Source organism: Urocitellus parryii, chromosome 1 (genome assembly GCF_045843805.1).
Source record: "Urocitellus parryii isolate mUroPar1 chromosome 1, mUroPar1.hap1, whole genome shotgun sequence".
Taxonomy (NCBI): domain Eukaryota; kingdom Metazoa; phylum Chordata; class Mammalia; order Rodentia; family Sciuridae; genus Urocitellus; species Urocitellus parryii.
This window is the reverse complement of record NC_135531.1, coordinates 8234917-8253346: the sequence shown is the minus strand read 5'-3', so window position 1 is coordinate 8253346 and position 18430 is coordinate 8234917. Positions and strand designations below refer to the sequence as shown.

Here is an 18430-nt window from a genome sequence, read left to right as displayed (position 1 = left end):
GTGGTGTTTTAGTAGAGGGTCCTCCTGTTAGCTCTCACAGCCTGAGGAGTCCACATAGCCCAACCATCTGCCACGAGGAAGGTGGTGGGACTGAGACCCGCAGACTCAGCGCTTGGGTCGGTCTGGTAGTGACCGTAACTAATGAGATATATAAGGACTTTATCCTTGGGACTGTTTGATTTTAAATCTATCAAAGCCATATCATGAAATGGTAATATTATAAAGATACCAAGAGCAAACTTACGGGAATGCATGAGTCCCCCTGACACCTGAGCAGGTGGAGGACCAGCTATATCCCCAGCTTCACAGAATCCCTGAATTCACTGTCCCAGTCAAGAGGCCACTTCTAGATACCAGAAAAGAAGATATTTCTATTATATACCTGTACAACGTATAGTATGGATTCCTGGTCAGCGTGTTTATTGCAATGAAAGAAAAAGAAAGAATTAAAACCTGAGGGCTTCCAAGCCAGAGCTTGATCCTTCCAATCACAGCAAACTGGTTGCGACATTTTGGTATACATTCTAATCATTTGTTTTGCTCTTGTTTTGACTCTGCAAAACTAAGGATAAAAAAGGAAAGATTAACATGCTTTTGCCATGCGGGCGCTGAATTGGCTTTACGTGTTCAGAACTGCTGAAAGATAAACTCAAGCACATTAAAATTTTAACGAGTTTATTTGAGCTTTCCATGATTCATGAGTCAGGCATTGACCACAAGACCACAAGCAGGTCAGCTCTTCCAGGGCTGGAGGGGTTGGGGGAGGATGGAATCCTTCTTCTGGGAAGCAGGATGAAGCAGATGCATTCTGTTAGTTAAAGTAGAAGGCTCCTAGTCCAGAGGTTAGCTAGAGGTAGTTGGTGGTCCCTGATGGGTTGAGTTACAGCTTCCCTTCACAGTCTCACTGAGTGTGGTGTCAACCTGCTTGCTGGAAACCCAGGGGCCTCCCATCTGTTGCTCTGACAAAGCCTGTGCCTCTTAAGATCACACTGAATTAATGGCTAGGCTTCCATTTAATTAAGCAAGTTCTTTCTTTCAAAATGTCTTTGCTGTGGGGACTAAATTTTAACTTCATATAAAACTCTGTTTTTCTAAAATCAGGAAATACTTTCTCACTCTTCTTTTGGTCGCTGTAATTCCTAGCTTCACATCAGAGTTTTTTGGTAGAAGTAACTGTTGGAAAGAATATGTGGTTAAAGGAAGAGCTGGAGAACGGCATGAAGTCAGGGTTCTGCCCCCAGGAGCCCCCTTCCATCGGTCCTTTTTTCTGAAGGACGTGTTAGGTCGAGTTCACACAACTAAGGTAGCGTGTGCTGAGTGGGAGATAATCAGCAATTGGAAGTGAACCCAAAGCAAAGGAACCCATTGTGATGGAGACCCCAGGTAATGATGGGGACGATCTCTGTGTACATTAATTAGGGCTCAGGGAGAGCAGTTGTGAGGGGAAGGGGACTTGCTGCTCCTTCCTGATTCTCTTTTTCACCCCACCTCACCTTGAATTTCTGCAGACCTGCAATTTGGGGTTTAAGTATGTTCTTCTACCTACCTATTTCCTTCTCAGGGCTGGCATTAGGTGATAGGTGTGTTTTCTCTTAAGATTCTCTTTGCTAAGATCTTGGAAGATGGGAAGATCTCCCATGTTCTTGGATAGGAAGAATCAAGGTTGTCAAATGGCCATACTACCCCAAATGCAATTCCTATTAAAGTTCCCATGTGTTTTTCATAGAAATGGAAAAAGCAGTGTTGAAATTCATTTGGAAAAATAAGAGACCCAAAATAGCCAAAGCAATCCTATGTGAAAAAAGTGAAGCAGGATGTACCACAATGACAAATCTTAAATTATATTTAAGAGCTATAGTAACAAAATCAACATGGTATTGGCACTAAAACAGACATGGGAGACAATGGAACAGAAAAGAAGACACAGAGACAAACCCACATGAATACAGTGACCTCATCCTAGACAAAGGAGCCATAAACATACACTGGAGGAAAGACAGCCTCTTCAACAAATGGTGCTGAGAAAACTGGAACCATATGCACAGAATGAAATTGACCCCTATCTCTTACCATGCACAAAACTTAACTCCAAGTGGATCAAGGACCTAGGCATTAGACCAGAGAGACCCTGTGCTTACTACAAGAAAATGCAGTCCCAACCTTCCATCATGTTGGCTTCCTCAACAAGACTCCCAAGGTGCAAGAAGTGAAATCAAGAATCAATAAATGGGAAAGTTTCAAACTAAAGAGCTTCTTCACAGCAAAGGAAACAATCAAAAGTGTGAAGCGAGAACCTATAGAATGGGACAAAATCTTTGTACCTGAAACACAGGGCATTAATGTCGAGGATATATAAAGACCTCAAAAAACTTAACACTAAAAAAAAAAAAAACAACAACAACCCACAAACAAACAAACACACACACAGCAAAATAATAAATAAATGGGCAAAGGGACTGAAGAGGCACTTCACAGAAGAAGAAATATGATTGGTCAACAAATAAATGAAAATCTATTCACCATCTTTATCAAACTGAGATTCCATCTCACTCCAGTCAGAATGGCAATTATCAAAAATACAAGTAACTAAATGTTGGGAGGATGTGTGTGGGGGGGTTCACTCATGCATTGCTGGTGGGACTGCAAATTGGTGCAACCCCTCTGGAAAGCAGTATGGAGATACCTCAGAAAACTTAGAATGTAAACACCATTTAACTAGTTGTCCCACTCCTAGGCATATTCCCAAAGGACTTAAAATCAACATACTACAGTGATACAACCACATCCATTTTTATAATAGTTCAATTCACAAGAGCTAAGTTATGGAACCAACCTAGGTGCCCTTCAACAGATAAATGGATTAAGAAATGTGGTGTATATACAAATGGAGTATTACTCAGCCATAAAGAAGAATGAGTTCATGACATTTGCTGGTAAATGGATGGATCTTGAGACTATCATGCTGAGTGAAATAAGCCAGTCCCTCTAAAGAAACAAAGCTCACATGTTCTTTCTGATTTGTTGATGCTAACACACAATAAGAGGAGGGAGGGGACAAATAGAAGTGCAGTGGATTAGACAAAGGGGAATGAAGGGAAGGGTGGGGGATGGGAATAGGAAAGACAGTGGAATGAATTGAATTCAACTTTTCTATGTTCATATATGAATATACATATGAGCAGTGAAACGCCACATCATGTACAACCACATGAATGGGATCATAATTAGAATAAAATATACTCCATGTATTTATAATGTCAAAACCCACTCTACTGTCTCATATATCTAAAAAGAACAAATAGTAAAAGCTAAAAAAATTTTCTTTGCTTATCTTCCTCCTCTCACCATTTCTCCCTTTATTCTATTTAGATTATTTTATTAATTAACCTGATCTATGGACACACACACACACACACACACACAATATTTTTAAGTCCTTTTCCGTCTTTTGGCTTTGCTAGCCTTTCCCAATATTTACAAGACATCCTTATTTGCACCGAGGATCAACAGGAGCATTCCTTCAAAATTCAGATTCCCCTGCTGCAGCTCCCAGCTGTGGATCAACGTGACCTGGGGGAATAAGCTTTCAACACATGGGTGTCTTCAGAATCTCTTTTGGAAAATACTTCTAACCATCCTGTTCTTTCTATTATTGTGTAAAAATAATTTCTGTACTTTTTTTACCCTGCTTGAGCTGGGAGAAGATAAGCCCAGAAGAACAGTTATTACTTAGTTAGAACTAAGTAAATAAAGTCCCTGTTTCCCAAAGTCCCTGAAGGAGCCCACAAGGTGCGAGGAGGACTCCGCCTCTGTACTTCTGTACTTGGTGTGCACCGAAGACCCTGAGGGCAGAGAGTTCCTTCCAGTTGGTTCCGGCAGAGGCCCTTCAGGACTTGTTCATGCACTTAGTTTTTCAAGGCTGTCTTCATTACATATGCATTTAATCTACTTTATATGGGGAAGCATCTCAGGTGTTGGGTGAACAGAGAGGAGACATGTTCTCTGCCCAAGGAACACTTGGTAGCCTGCTGCAAGGCCTTGCAAGTGTGACCTCAGAATTGGCTCCTGGTTCTGTGAAGGCAGTTCTGTTGGGTCAGTCACATCCATCCACCTGCACATCATCTATGGCTGCTTTTAAGCTGCAGATGGAGTATTGAGCAGGTGGGGCATAGACATCAAAGGGAAATACCTGCTGCCCTGCAAAGTCTGTTGTCTCCTGGCCTAGTGAGTGTGACAGGGACCATTGCAGTGAAGTTCAAGGGCTGAGAACCAACAGTGAGCCTGAGTCAAGGGCTCTGAACCAACAGTGAAGAGCTGGCGGTCCGTGGCCCTGGGAGGCTGCGTTGACAAGGTGTTCTCCCCTCGGGCTTTGGAGATGCCTCAAGTACCTGGGAGCAAGAGGGAGATGTCACAGGGCAAGTTTGGGGTCCTGAGGAGCTGAAGGGGCTCAGCACAGTGTGACCTGTGGTGACACAGAGGGGGCAGTGATTGCAGACGAGGCCCTGTGTCTTAGGTGGGGGCAGCATGTGTAGGACTTGGACTTCTAAACCTGGATTCCAGTCCAGTGGCCATGAGAGCCTCCTGGGAGGTTTCCCCAAGAGCAGAGCATCTCGGCCATCGGCCATCGTAGTCAGACTCTGCAAGAATCGCCAGGCTCTGGTTTAGCAGGTGCCGTCCTCTGCTGCGCGGCAGATTGGAGAAGGTCTGTTACAGGTGTGGAGGAGCCAGGAGAGGCCAGGCCTGTGTGTGCACACTCAGACTGGCTTTGGCAAGGGTCTTCCACCTGAAGGTGTACAGAGTGTGCTGGAGCTTGGAGAATCGGGAAGGACGAGGGCAGTTAGGGATTGTGGTGAAGGTGAGACAGGGGAGAACTGAAATCGAGCCCACTTTAGCAGACATGGAGATGTGTTTCAGAGCTGGGAATGAGCGTGGTGGATGGCTGGACAAAATGGTGTGGCTTCGGCAGGGGTGAAAGGTGATTTCAGTGAGGTTTGGGATAAGACTGGTCAGGACGGCCCTAACTGTAATTCTCTGATTACTTAAAGATATTTGAGGAAAACCCCTACACTTTAAAACCTCTGACAGTAGCCCTGAAAACAATTGTACATAGAGAAGAAGGGTGGTTCTTCCTAGGGAATCACAGGTTAAAGGCTCATACAAATATTCAGTGGGTATTTTTTTTCAAATGAAAACTTATCTCTATTATAAGATAGGGAAATGAAAAATGGAAAAGATCAAATTAAATGCCCAGTGGACCCACAGAGTTCAGTTTTGCAATAAGTCATCACCCATAATCCAGAAAGCACTTAGAGATTTGCAAGTACTATTTAAAGCACCATAAAGTTAAGTGACAGTGTGATTATTAACAATATTGTTAATAACTTTTGCCCTAAATATACTTATGGGGAAAGGTTTTTTTTAATATTTGAGATTTGCTAACAGCATTGGTTTAATTATTGCATGCTATTAAAAATCTATCTTCGTTACTTCAATCTTCTTGCTGAATAAGAGGCTGCCCATTTATTTCTGAGACTTTAACATCTTGGCATTTAATTGAGCACTATTAATACAGTTTGATGTAAGTTTGATGTGTTCTTTGAAACTTATTTCTAGTAATCAAGATTTTAAAGGGTTTGAAATACCCTTTTAGGTTAGGGAAAAGAATGAAATGCATTAAGACAGTTCTGGGAAGAGTAAATACTAGACACATAAAGGACAGGAAACATAAAATCAGTGATTTTAAAATATCCTTAGCCCTAAGGACATAGATTTACTACTTTCTGAGGAAGGTTGAAAAAAACCTGATGAAATTATGACCAAATTATACAATTGTTATTGCATTTAAAAATATATCAGCAAATAAAGGAAAGAATTTTTAAAAACTCTGATCTAAATGTTTTCTACTTAAAATATAATGCGGTGATGTTTGGAGCACCTTTGTAATGTTAAAATTTAACTTTTTAAAAACATATGAAAAAGTATATGATGACCGAAAGATGTTTAGCCTTTTCTCACAGTAAACCAGCATAATGAAAATTGATAGAAATAGCAATTATAGACAGTCTGGCAATCTGCATCAACAGCCCACATGATCAGACTACATCTTCATATTTCTTAAAGCTAGTAATATAAAAATATTACACTTAGATAATTCAAATAATTTTATGAGAACATTTTGGGTCTTAAAAGCTATAGCTTCTGATTCTCCTTAGCTTGTGCAAAATAACACACGTCTTTCTTAATGTTCAAGTCTACTAACGTAACTGAAAACTTGGGGGCACCCTGTGGATGTCACTATTTCAGATTCTGTGCTGTTGATATTGACAGCTGTTGGGCGGAAACTCACAGGGAAGATGGAGAGAGGGTGACATTGATGCAGGCACAGGGAGACTAAGTTATCAATTGATGTCACTCCTCAGACTCATCTAAAGGTGATGGTTTATAAGGACGTGTGTTTTACTTTCAAATTGTTTCACCATCAACCTTGGTCCAAACTTTTACTAAATGGCAATACAATTTTCTATCACCATTGTTAAAATGTTTTTTATAGAGTTACTTGCTTTTCTATATTTATTTCACAAAATAAGTCTCCTTTCCTTAATTATTCTGCCTGCTGCTCATTTATAAGCAAGAGTTTGACTTACATCTTAAATAAGGACTTGGAATTTTTCTTTGATTTTTACAGTCATATTCATCAGAGACCCATTGAGTTATTCTAAACGGATGCCATTTTAAAACACCCGTGTCTTTCATAATTAATGGAGGTCAGAGTTAAGTTTTATAGTGTCTCTGGATGAAACGAGTCCTTTAGTTAATATGCTCACGATGGCTCAACCTTTTCTTTAATGCCAGCTGGATCCACTACTTTACATGAAGGTGCAATTGAACCTCATCTGTGATGGTCCACACTGCTCCCCAGAAAATACAGTTATCCTTAGTGATTGGCTGCTTGATGGGCCCCAGGGGGATGAGATGGGACCCAAGAATTCATTTTTAATCCTAGAGACAATAGGAAATAAACCCCAGTGAAGAGGAGTGAACCTCCTCGGAGGTCTAGTGGGGAAAGCATGCATGAGCTTTACTATTGTCATTTTGCAACTGCCAATTTGGATGGCTTTGTAGTTTGAATGACTCAATCTACTGGATCTATGTACTATGCACGCATTATTCATTACTCCTAAAAGTACGATGATTCATTGTATTTAAATCTGTAAGATCCACTTTTATTCCAAGACATTTGGGAAAGAAGTAGAATAATAAAGTCAATATTTTTTATTGACTTTAGCCATGAGAGCAAACCAAATTTACCACTTGGCAAAATCTTGCTTTGTACTTCTGGGAAGGATGGAAATCTGTGATGGCTCCCTTTATGTAGCCGAGACACTCTGAGAACCTGATCTCTTAACCTCTCGCCCAAACCCCTTTGCCCTGGAGAACGGCACTGTTCCTTCTTGCTACCTGTTTACATCTTGGGTGTTATGAAGATTAATGAGACTGTGTAAATGCTTCAGGTTGCCCACCCTGGGTGCGGGGCTTGCTGGGCACTCCCAGTTGGCTGCAGCCAGGAGCATGACTGCTGCATACTGGAAAGGTGGTGGCCTTTCTCCTGAGCCCCGCATATCTTGTTCTCCCTCCATGACTCCCACAATTGCAAGATAAAGTGGATGCTTCTGTGCAAGGCCCTGGAGAACAGCCCTGGGCAGGGGACATAGATCTTACTTCTGCTATGTGAGCAGCTCAGCCTCTGGGAATATCCATTTTTTACTCCCTTCAGAAGATTTTCTTTCTTTTTGTAACCTTTAACTTCATAGTTCGCTGGCCTAAGCTGTAATGCATCAAGCTGTCTTGAGAGATTTCAGGTCCCCCAAGTTGCTAGCTGGATTGGAATTTTAGTTATTGCAAAAATGGTCTTGGAGTTGTACTCAGAACCACGTATTTTGAGAAAAGGTGTTTAGGATTGGTAGACTCCACCCTGTGTTGGCCATATTCTTAGGTGATTTACGGAGGTGATTAGGGATTTGTATAAATGTTTCATTTATAATTCATCTTTTAAAATAGCAGATGAGGTGAATCCTAAAATGTGCAACATTATGCATTTCTAATATGGCAAGTCCAGCAAGGCATATAATTGATAACTTGTGTTTTGTATGCAGAACTCTGTTTATTAAACAAATGTTTAAAAGTACCTAACAACTCTGAGCCTTAAAAAATAAACACATTTTTTTTGAAAGCCACACATATGTAACTAACTGAATTATATTAGAATAGGCATTAAACAGATGATGTGATTATGTAAGATTACAGATAGTTCTGATAACTCCAGTTTGAAAGTGTTCAAGTAAGCTTTATCAAGTCTTCATGTAAAGCAAATACATGAAGATACATTTACACTAATGGTTTCTTTTTAACCTTTTTGTCTTATGAGGTCTCATTTAAGATTATTTTGAAATATTATTTGAGAAAAATAAAAATACATGAAAAGTACTTGTCAGAAATTTATTGAAATTTATCATGGTAAAAAAGGTGTTTTGTTCGATGGCTATGTTAGACATCTTTTTGTTACTATAACAAAATGCCTGAGGTGATTAGATGGATAAAGAAAAATTTTCACTTTAGCTCAGAGTTTCGGAGTTTTCAATCTGTGTTTCACTTGATCCTGTTGTTTGGGGCCTGTGCTGCCATGGTACCTGTGGGTGTACTGGGGAGACCAATTCACCTCAGTAAATCAGGAAGGTCATGTAGGCCATGCAGGTCAGTAAGCAGAGGCTCCCAGTATCCCCTGGACAATCATGCCCAGTGACCTAACTTCTTTCCTGTATTCCTGACCTCCTAAGGCATCCTCCACTTCCCAATAGCATCACCGTTTGGGGATCAAACTTTGACCCATAGGCCTTTGGGACACATTTCATTTCCCAATGGCCATATCGTCAGCCAACTCCCATGGGCCTTGTACAGGTGAAAAAATGTCCCTCCCCCATTTTTTAGTATTCTGACAGATTGTACGGTGTAGTTCTCTAGTTTCAAAAACGAAGAAAATGGTGCCCTCTTAAAATGAAGGGCAGACAGTTCTGGGAAGAATTCAAGCAAATAATGAGTGAGAAGGGAGGCACCGTGTCATCAGCCACACCAGTGGGGTCGACCTGCTCTTAATGAGGAGACAGATGTCACAGCCAGACTGTAGCCCCAGAGGTGGGAACTGATGGCCCGGAATCCAGAGCTCATTATGAGAAGCACTTGAACTGTCTTAGAGTGACGGGGAGTGCTCCTGGGTGTGAACAATGAGCTTGTGGAATAATGACACGGTAAGGGCTGGTGCTGTGCACTACGTGTGTGTGCAGTGCAGGTGAGATGAGGAAGAGGGTATTGGATGCCTGATTGTGAGCACAAAGGGTCTCTCTCTGAATCCTTGGACAAGTCACACTGCATCTCTTTATTTGTACAATTTCCCTCGTCCACAAATTGAGGGGTGTATATTCTTTTATGACAGCTCTAGAATTCTTGGATTCTTTGATTCTCCTTTAGATTAAAAAAATTGAGAATGAGTTAAAAATTGCCAACTTGTGTCTTGTAACCAAGAAAATACAACCAGAGGAAAAGTCCACACCCCTGCGTTGCTTCTCTGCAGCGTGGTGTCGGGCATGGGCATGGTGTCAGGCATGGGCATGGTGTCGGGCATGGGCGTGGTGATGGCAACGGTATCGCTTAACATTTTTCCTAGAAGGCACATGCCTCCTCTCTGCCTCCTCCTGCCTCCTGCTCTGTATCTTCCATATGGATTTGTTATTACTAATGAGAAAATTGGGAGGGAGACATAGTTCTCAGGTGTTTGGGAGAAGGAGGGAGATGTTGAAATCATTGGCATGGTTTGCCGAGAGGAAGTGACTTACAGGCTCATAGCATGCAGGAAGCAGAAAAAATAATGTTCAGAAGAGTGACATTTGCTTAGGGACCTGTGGAATGTGAGTGTGATGTGGTTTCAGTCCTAAGTCAGTGTTATCTGCTGTGGAAAACACCTGACTTTGGAGCCAGAGATTCAGAGGTGGTCTCTATACCTCCACCCATTGCTCCCAAGTAGAGAAAGGGTCTTGAGCTTTCCTCTCCAAGTATCTGCTGGGAGCTCTGCAGAGCACGGTGGCTCCTACCATCTTCTTTCCTCACTGACGGGAGAGCACTTCTTTCCTTCCTTGGTGTACGAGGGCTACCATTCCAGAAGGTGTTCCAAGGTGGATACTGTAGTATGATCATAGCCTGTGGGCATGTGTAAGAGAAAAATTGAAAGAGAATAGGAATCTTGGGTTCAAATAGTTTCTCTCAACCAATGACAAGAAAACTAACACTGTCTCCTTTCCTAAGACCCAACAGCACCACCACCACCCCTCCCCATTGCAGCCCATCCCTAAAGACACAGGGATGCCTGTGTCACCTCTGCTTCTAACCTGCGATTGCTGGAAGGCAGAACCACTCTTCCTGTCCCAGGGAAGTGGAGAATATGCTGAGGATTTCAGTGTGCCTGGAAGTTTTAATAGTCTTCATTTTCAACTAGAAGCTGCAGCTGTTAATTGATCAGGCTCCATTCTAAACAGTTTCCTTGGGTTTAAATTTCACACCACCACCACTAAGTGGTTAGGCGTGATGATCACTTCCATTTTCCTGATGAGAAGACTGAGGTCTAGAGTGGAATCACTTCCTTCCTGAGGCTGTATGGTGGCAGAGCTCTTCTTTGTACAATTGTTCTGAGCCACCAGGGAATCATGCCTCCCCTAGTACAGGGGCAGCTGCTTGCACTAGAAGGCTCAGGGGAAATGGTGGAGGGTGGAGCCCCATTGCTCAGGGAGGTGATGGGTTGTATTTGCCCTTCGTGTCCCTTGCCAGTCCCTCAGCTGAGAGACGAGTCCTGTGTATGGATTCCTCACCTCCCTTACAGGAGAGGTGTGGGTGCCTGTCCACAGCCGTTGAGAGTATGGGAAAACTTGAGACGCTGGTGGCCTCCACGGTTTCCCTTGGCAGTCACTCTGTTCCACCTGTGCCCTGAGCTCAGCTCCCTTTCCCTCAGATGAACTTCCTGTTGGAAACTTGTCTTCTCCCTGGTGTCTGACCAAAACAAACAAAACAAAACAAAAAAACCCACTCTCCTATGGCATTCCTGCTCCCCTGAGGACCTGGTATCTGGCTCTGCATGGAGGACGCTGGCTTTACTGTAATAAAAGACAGGGAGGTCTCCTCCCAACAGCTTTGCGGTAAGGATGGCACATGCCAAGCAATGCTTCCAGAAGCTTCTCTGGCAGGATATCAGGGGTTAAATTGGAGAGACAGAAAGCATGTGGCGAGAGGCTATTGTGGTTGGCCGGAGACAGGCTTCACTTGGTGGGTGGCATTATGCCCATGGTGTGGGAGGGATTGTGATAATTCTGGTGCCCAGGGCGGTGCCAGCCCTCATCCTGGACGCCCTCCAGCAGTGTGAGCTCAGATGCTACTGAGCATCAGATTCTGCTGTGCTTCGTCCGCCCCATCTCTGACCATGACCGTGTTCCTTGGTCCCCTGGCAGCTGTGCCTGCCTGGCATGGCAGCACTTGGCATTCTGACTGCAGTGGCAGGTCCAGTTCTGACCTCTGACATCTTCCATCTTTACCCCTCCCCAAGGTAGTGTAGGGGATGTCATCTGTGTTTGCTTCTCACTGGGAAGTTTTTCATAGTGCCATAGAAGTGACCTTGGGCAACCCATCGTACAACCCGGCTCCTCTAGACCCTGCCCACACTCATCCACACCCAAGGGTCTGCTCTCTGTTGTAGATCAATTTTTTCTTTCCACTTCCACTTTCACAGAGTTGATTTCTCCTTTCATTCTGGAATGTTGCTGCTGCTGCTGCTGCCCTGGTGGCTCCTTCAGGATGATAAGGAGCCACCATCATCTCAGCCAGAGGCCAACATGGCCCCGTGATGGAGGGCAGTGGGTTTTCCCCCAAAGCTGCAACACTGTGGACCTGCTATTCCTTGTATCCCCTGACAGTGTCCATTTCTCAGATTTCCTGTGTCTCATGAGGACCACAGAACTGACTCAAACCCTTGGGAGCATCAGTGTCCTCAGGTGGACGAACAAGTCTATATTTCTAAACTGAATTCCTCAACAAGATGGAGTGCCATGATACTGAGACCCTGGGTGAAATTCACATTCCTGCATAAAAAACGTGCTGAAAGGGGGCCATGGATCAGAGTGGAGACTCCTGGGGAACAGTTGGGTCTGCTTTTACTGAAGTTAAACTCAGTTTCAGAATCAAATGCCCTTGTCCTTTTCTAATGCATGCAGATGGAGAGAGGCACCTGACCTTCCCAGTCCCCACGCTGGGGACTTCCTCACCAGCTCTCCTGGCAGTCTCAGTGTGTCCGTTGGCCTGGTGAAGGCCTTTGTCCTCTGAGCTGGGCATGTCGTTAGCAGGAAGCTTTTCTCCATATTTTTATTGGTGCATTATAGTTATCCATAATGGTGGGATTCACTGTTGCATATTTGTAAATGCACATGATATAACAATGTAGTTTGGCCAGTATCATTCCCCAGGATTTCCCACCCTCTACCCTTCCCCTGGTCCCTTTCCTTACTTTGCTGGTCTCCTTTCAATTTTCATGAGATCCCCACCACAACCTTCTTTATTTCTTTATTTCTTTTTTCCTCTCTAGCTTTCACATGTGAGAGAAAACTCACAACTCTTGACTTTCTGGATTTGGTTTAACATGATGTTCTCGATTTCTATATATTTTCCTAAATGCCGTAATTTCATTCTTCTTTATGGGTGAATAACACCCCATTGTGTATACATACCGTGTTTTCTTTAACTATTCATCTGCTGAGAGACACCTAGGCTGGTTCCATAGTTTGGTTGTTGTGGATGGTGTTGCTATAAACAGAGGTGTGTGCGTGTCACCATCTATGCTGACTTTAACACTTTTAGAGTAACACTGAGGAGTGGCTTAGCTGTGTCATATGGTGGCTCCACTCCTGTCTTTTAAGGAAACTCCATACTGATTTCCATGGTGGTTTACCAACTGGTTATCTGCCAGCAGTGTAAAGGTGTGCCTTTGTCCACATCCTCTCCCGCATTTATTATTATTTGTGTTCTTTGTTTAATAACTTTATTTTGTTTATTTATTTATTTTTTTATGTGGTGCTGAGGATTGAACCCACTGCCTCACCCATGCGAGGCAAGCGTTCTAACCACTGAGCCGTAGCCCCAGCCCTGGTTGTGTTCTTGATGGAGTGAGATGAAATCTCAGTGATGTTTTGATTTGTATATCTCTAATTTAATGATTTGATTTTTTCTCTAGCTTTTTTGATATTTTTCCTCTAGCTTTCGTAAATGAGATGATTTGATTGAATTTCTCTCTGATGCTGAATATTATTATTATTATTTTTTGAGACAGGGTATTGCTGACTTTGAACTTGCAGTCTTCCCCACTCAGCCAAAGGATTCCGGGTGTACACAACTGCACCCAGCTAGATCAATCTTGATTTTGAAATTTTTGAATATTTTTGTGGATATATTGTGGTGTTCATAACCATTTGCCTCCTGTTAAATATTTAAGATGGTTTCTTTTGCTAGTAAAGATGGTGCTTGTATTTGTTGACCAGTTTTGTTTTTCTTTTGTAAAATGTCTGTTTAATACACTTGCCAGTTTATTAACTGGATTACTTTTTTTTTTTGGTGTTTCATTTTTTGAATTCTTTTATATACTCAGGATATTACTCCTGCATCAGGATAAGTCTGAAGCCCAAATCTTCATGTGTTCGTGTCCTTTATTCTCATAACACTTATGAATTTTTTAGAATCCACTAAAAATAAACCTGCTCTCCTCTTGTGTCTTGCAGGAACTACCTCTTCAGGTTGCAGCTCGAGGACCTGTCTCTTATCCAGGTAGGTGCTATTTATTGTTCTCAGCTCTCATTTTCCATCCCAATTCACTCAGTTTTGAGGGCAGGGAGCCAGAAGCAAGGGTGCCCGTCGAGGCGGGGCAGGGTCTCACTTCTCAGCTGGTCGGGCCACAGGACTCTGGCTGCTCTGTTGGTGTGAGTCGCCACTTAGCTGATGCCCATCAGCCTCTTCCTGTTCCCTGTGACCTCCTGTTTCACAGGAGCCATCCTGACTTACTCTTCCTCAGGTGACAGCCAGCTCAAGGACATTCCTGCAAAGTCTGGAGTGTCCCTTTGCTCTCCGAGAGCACCCATTGCTCGTGGGGTGTGATTCATGCCATTCAGCTGTCATGTTCTTAGCAAGCGTCTTAGTTTCCTCTTTCTGTTCCTAATTAGATAAATATGAATCTAGGGCTTAAGATCTACACAGAGCAAAGAATAAACAAAATAGATCAAAATAAAATTTTTATTTCTGTTACTGCTGATTGGAGACTGAGCCAGGATTCCTTGGGTCTCCGATTTTATTTTAGTGGTGACAGGGATTGTCACAGCGCCCTCGCTCTCCCTGGTGTTTGGGGGAGGTGTGATGATCAGGGTCTCTAGAGAACAAGATGGTTGGGACACAAATGTCTCTCCCACAGGAATTCTCAAATGCCCTGTGGGCCATGTCAGGATCCCTGAGCTGGGCACAGTTTGGAAAATGTTTTTCAACCCATTTTGGTATCATCCTCATGTCCTAGGCTAAGAGAAGTGACTGGGGAGGAATTTATCATGTGGTTTTATTTTCTTGGTAATGCTGGTACTCGTGAACATTCAGGAAACCAATTTAGAGCTATATTTTAATATTAAATTTGTCTTTTTTATTTGTTGGGGTCTTGAAATAAGACAATCCACAACCAAAGCTAATATTGGTCAAAAGCATGAGCTTTGAAGACCCTACACCTGGGTCTGTGATCTAGCGCCAGGCCTGTCAGCCGTTAGTGGTTTCTCATCAGCAAAATGGCCACAAACCACTACCAATCCTCTCCATCACGAGGAGATGGAGCAAGGCAGGAGAAGAGAGGAGAACAGTGACTTCTCCATGAACACGGGCTGAGTTTTGAAAAGTGAGAATGACTAGTAATAAATCACTGGATTGTCCACACAGATGATCACAGTAGCAGATGAGAAATAAAAATCCATGGACATATTCAAACAAGGACAAGACACAACTTAGGGAATGAGGTGGAAGGGATGGCTTGCGCTTACCATAAAATGCCAGTGAATGAACACTGGAGGAATGATTTAGTTCAGGAATTATGATTTGGCAGTCTTCACACTAAAACACTTCTAATGCAGAAATGATCCATGACTGCTAAGATGTTGAATCTGAGTTTGATGACAACAGGTCCTTTACACAGTCTCACAGAATTACTTGTACAGTAGTTATTAGTCATGAGTGAAACCTTCAACTCCACAGTGAAGACACCTGGCAGATACCTCACACCAGCTAGGGCAAAGTGATTTCACTAGTAACAGGAAAAAGTCCATGGATTTGTGGCCCTGAGAAAGATACAGGAAGATTCCAGCAAAATTTATAGCCAGTGTCGTCATGAGGAACCCTCCAACAATGCCAGACAGAGGGACGCCCTACAGAAGGCTGGCCTCTGCCCTTCAAATATCAAAGTCGTAAAGGATATGAAAACAGACGAAGAGTTACTCCACTACCAAAGAAGACAAACACGACCTTCATGCACGACTTGATCCAAATTGGTTCTTGGACCTGTATTTATTCCTTCTTACTCTAAAGGATATTATTGGGATGACTTAGAGACTGTGATTGTAGATAAGATAGTAGGTATGTGTGAATACCCATTCCCTGACTTTGGTAACTTCATTGGTATCTCAGAGAGTGCCCTTGCCCTTTGGGAAAGCCTACTGAAATATATAGGGTAACGGCTGTCATTTTGGTGACTTATTTTTAAGTGATTTTAGAACTTACTGCATAAATATGTACAGAAGATATATACATATGAAGACAGAAAAAATAATAAAGCCAATGTGATGTTATGTCCATGGGGCACAGAAGTGAAGGGTTCATGAGAGTCCTTTGTGACATTTTTGCAGCTTTTGGTTGATGCGATGTTACCATTAACATGTGTACGTGACATTTCCGTGCCAAGGCAAGGAAACTCACTGCCCGTTGCCCATGCCCACTTCCTTGCCCAGACTGCCTGCCTGTGGGGGGAGGCAGGTGTAGCGCTTATGGAGCTGAGGTCTCTTGCGGGAGAGTGGAGCCCTTCGGCAGGACCACGGGTGAGAGCCTCCTCTGGCCACACAGGGTCCAGCGAGGCAGTGAGCGCTGAGAGGTGGCGCTGGGAACGCAGCCCTCAGGACAGAGTCTTTGCAGCACCCTTGGTGCCCAGCAGTGCCGCTCGCCTTCTCACACCCCGAGTGTGCGTGCAGTTCTGTGGCCCGCTGTTTACTTAGCATGGGGAGGGATAAAACTGGCAGTTCTTCATGACACTACTTTTTCCCTACACGTCTCCAGGAAAGAGGTCTTGTTGATTTCTATGAATATTTTATTTTAATTTAAATGACTACCTCCAAGGCTAACAAAGAAGAACGAGCACAGAGGCAAACAAAGTGCTGTTCTGCTCTTGTAAACAGCGCTGTCTGAGAGAAGCACGTGAGCCACATCGGTAATTTAGGATGATCCCATCGTCACGTTGAAAACAGTGCAAAGAAACGGGGAGTTATTTTTAGTGATGCATTTTACTTATCTATCTAAAATATCACAATACCAACATGGAGTCATCACAAGAAATTCAGGAGATAGGGTCCATTCCGTTTTTCAAGTAACACGTTTTGGTGCCTAATCTGTGCTTTCGGCACGTTTGACTTGGGCTCACCAGACCTCAAGTGCTGAGTAGCACGGTGCCTGCCGGGCAGCGCAGTGGTGGACTGAGTGGCAGAGCACTGTGACTTGCATGCCTTCCTTTATTCTAGGCAAATGCCATTTTCTGCAAAGGATCATCTGAATTCATTCTAGTATCTCAGGCTAATCGTTTTCTCCCTCCTTCTCTCTCCAAAGATAGGAAATTATTGCTTAAATGTGGGAGGATGAGCGTACTAGGCCAAGGACTCCTAACATGGACAAGCAGAGGGAAGAAGGGAGGAGGGCAAGGCTTCTGCCCAGCTGAGCCCTCACTGGGCACTGGATGGGGCTTTGTGGGACCTCGCCCCTCTGCCATATAGCACCATCCACCTCTGGGTGGCTGCATCTCTGCCCACCCCTGGGGACCTTCCTAACGTGTCCACTAATGTCGAGTTACCCATGGTTCCCAGGCCATCAGCTGCTCCCCAGCTTCAAGTGCTTTCTCTTGCCCTCCTCTCTCTCTCCACGCTTTAACCCTACTCTGTTACTCTAGAAAAAGAGGGGTCCTTGACTCTCACTTCAGGTATCCCATCCTTGTAACCCCCCAAGGAAGGGTGGCTAGTGTCCTCTGGGGTGTTTCACACCCTCGGGCCTTTACTACTTCTATTAATACTATGTCTTCTTCTGCTCTCCCTCCTCCTCCTCCAGTTGAATCCAGCAGTGCTGACCACTCAGACACATTCCCAGTACTTTTTTTTTTTTTGAGACAGGGTCTTGCTAAGTTGCTTAGGACCTCACTGAGTTGCCCAGGCTGGCCTCAAACTTGCATCCCTCCTGCCTCAGCCTCCCAAGTCACTGAGATGACAAGTGTGTACCACCATGCCTGGCACCAGGTCTTTACTTCTGCCTAGCAATCACTGCCTCCTGGGCAGGCGCACTGTGTTGGAAGGCGTGTTGTACTTGTCTTTATAGCCTCAGTGTTGTGTTAGAATCAACCATTAGGCTTCTGGTAGCTCAGAATAAATGCCTGCAAACCTTTTAATGCCTTGATATTTAATAGTATGTTTCACTCTTTCTCCATCATTTTTACCTTAACACTCTGGGGTATGAGGTCAACTTCACATTTTTGTTCCTAAATTCGAGAAGAGCCATAAGAATCGGTTGCTGAGCGGCATTTGAAAGCACACAGGTGCGCACACTTGGCTCAGAGAAGAAGCAGGCACTTCCGGGCTCTGACAGGCTCTTCCTTGAGTTCCAGTCCCCTGTCTTCAACGCTCTTCTGCAACGTCAAATTTCTCCCTCAAATTATTGGCCGTTATGTTGGTTTAACATCATCTGTCTGGAGCAGATGTGGGAAACTTTTCCATTTTTCCTTGTGTTTAGTGACCTTCACAGACCTGTGGAGCCCCAGGGAGCCCTGCTCTGTCCGTGTCCCAAGATCTAATGCACCCCTTGAAGTTGAGCAGCCCCCACACTTCCCAGCTGTGGGAGGCACAGGGATACCCCTGAGTTCATCCCCTTTCCATGAAGGCAGGGTGGGCCCCCCTTAGCTGTCCCTGGAACCTGGTCACCGGGTTACTCACCTTTCTGGAACCACACTGAATTCATGAGATTTTTAATAGGCTGAGAGGCCTCCCTGCAAGGTCAGATCACAAGGTGACCCTGAAGCAGG

At 43.8% G+C, this 18430-nt stretch overlaps 1 protein-coding gene across 1 annotated transcript in view; it reads left to right on the top strand.

The window, feature by feature from the left end:
- Window positions 1-18430, top strand: part of Sema5a (semaphorin 5A) — a 446744-nt gene that overhangs the window by 208284 nt on the left and 220030 nt on the right. Inside the window, exon 5 of the mRNA XM_026397069.2 lies at window positions 13860-13905. Coding sequence (XP_026252854.2) covers window positions 13860-13905 — 46 coding nt within the window. The remainder of the gene's footprint in view (window positions 1-13859; window positions 13906-18430) is intronic.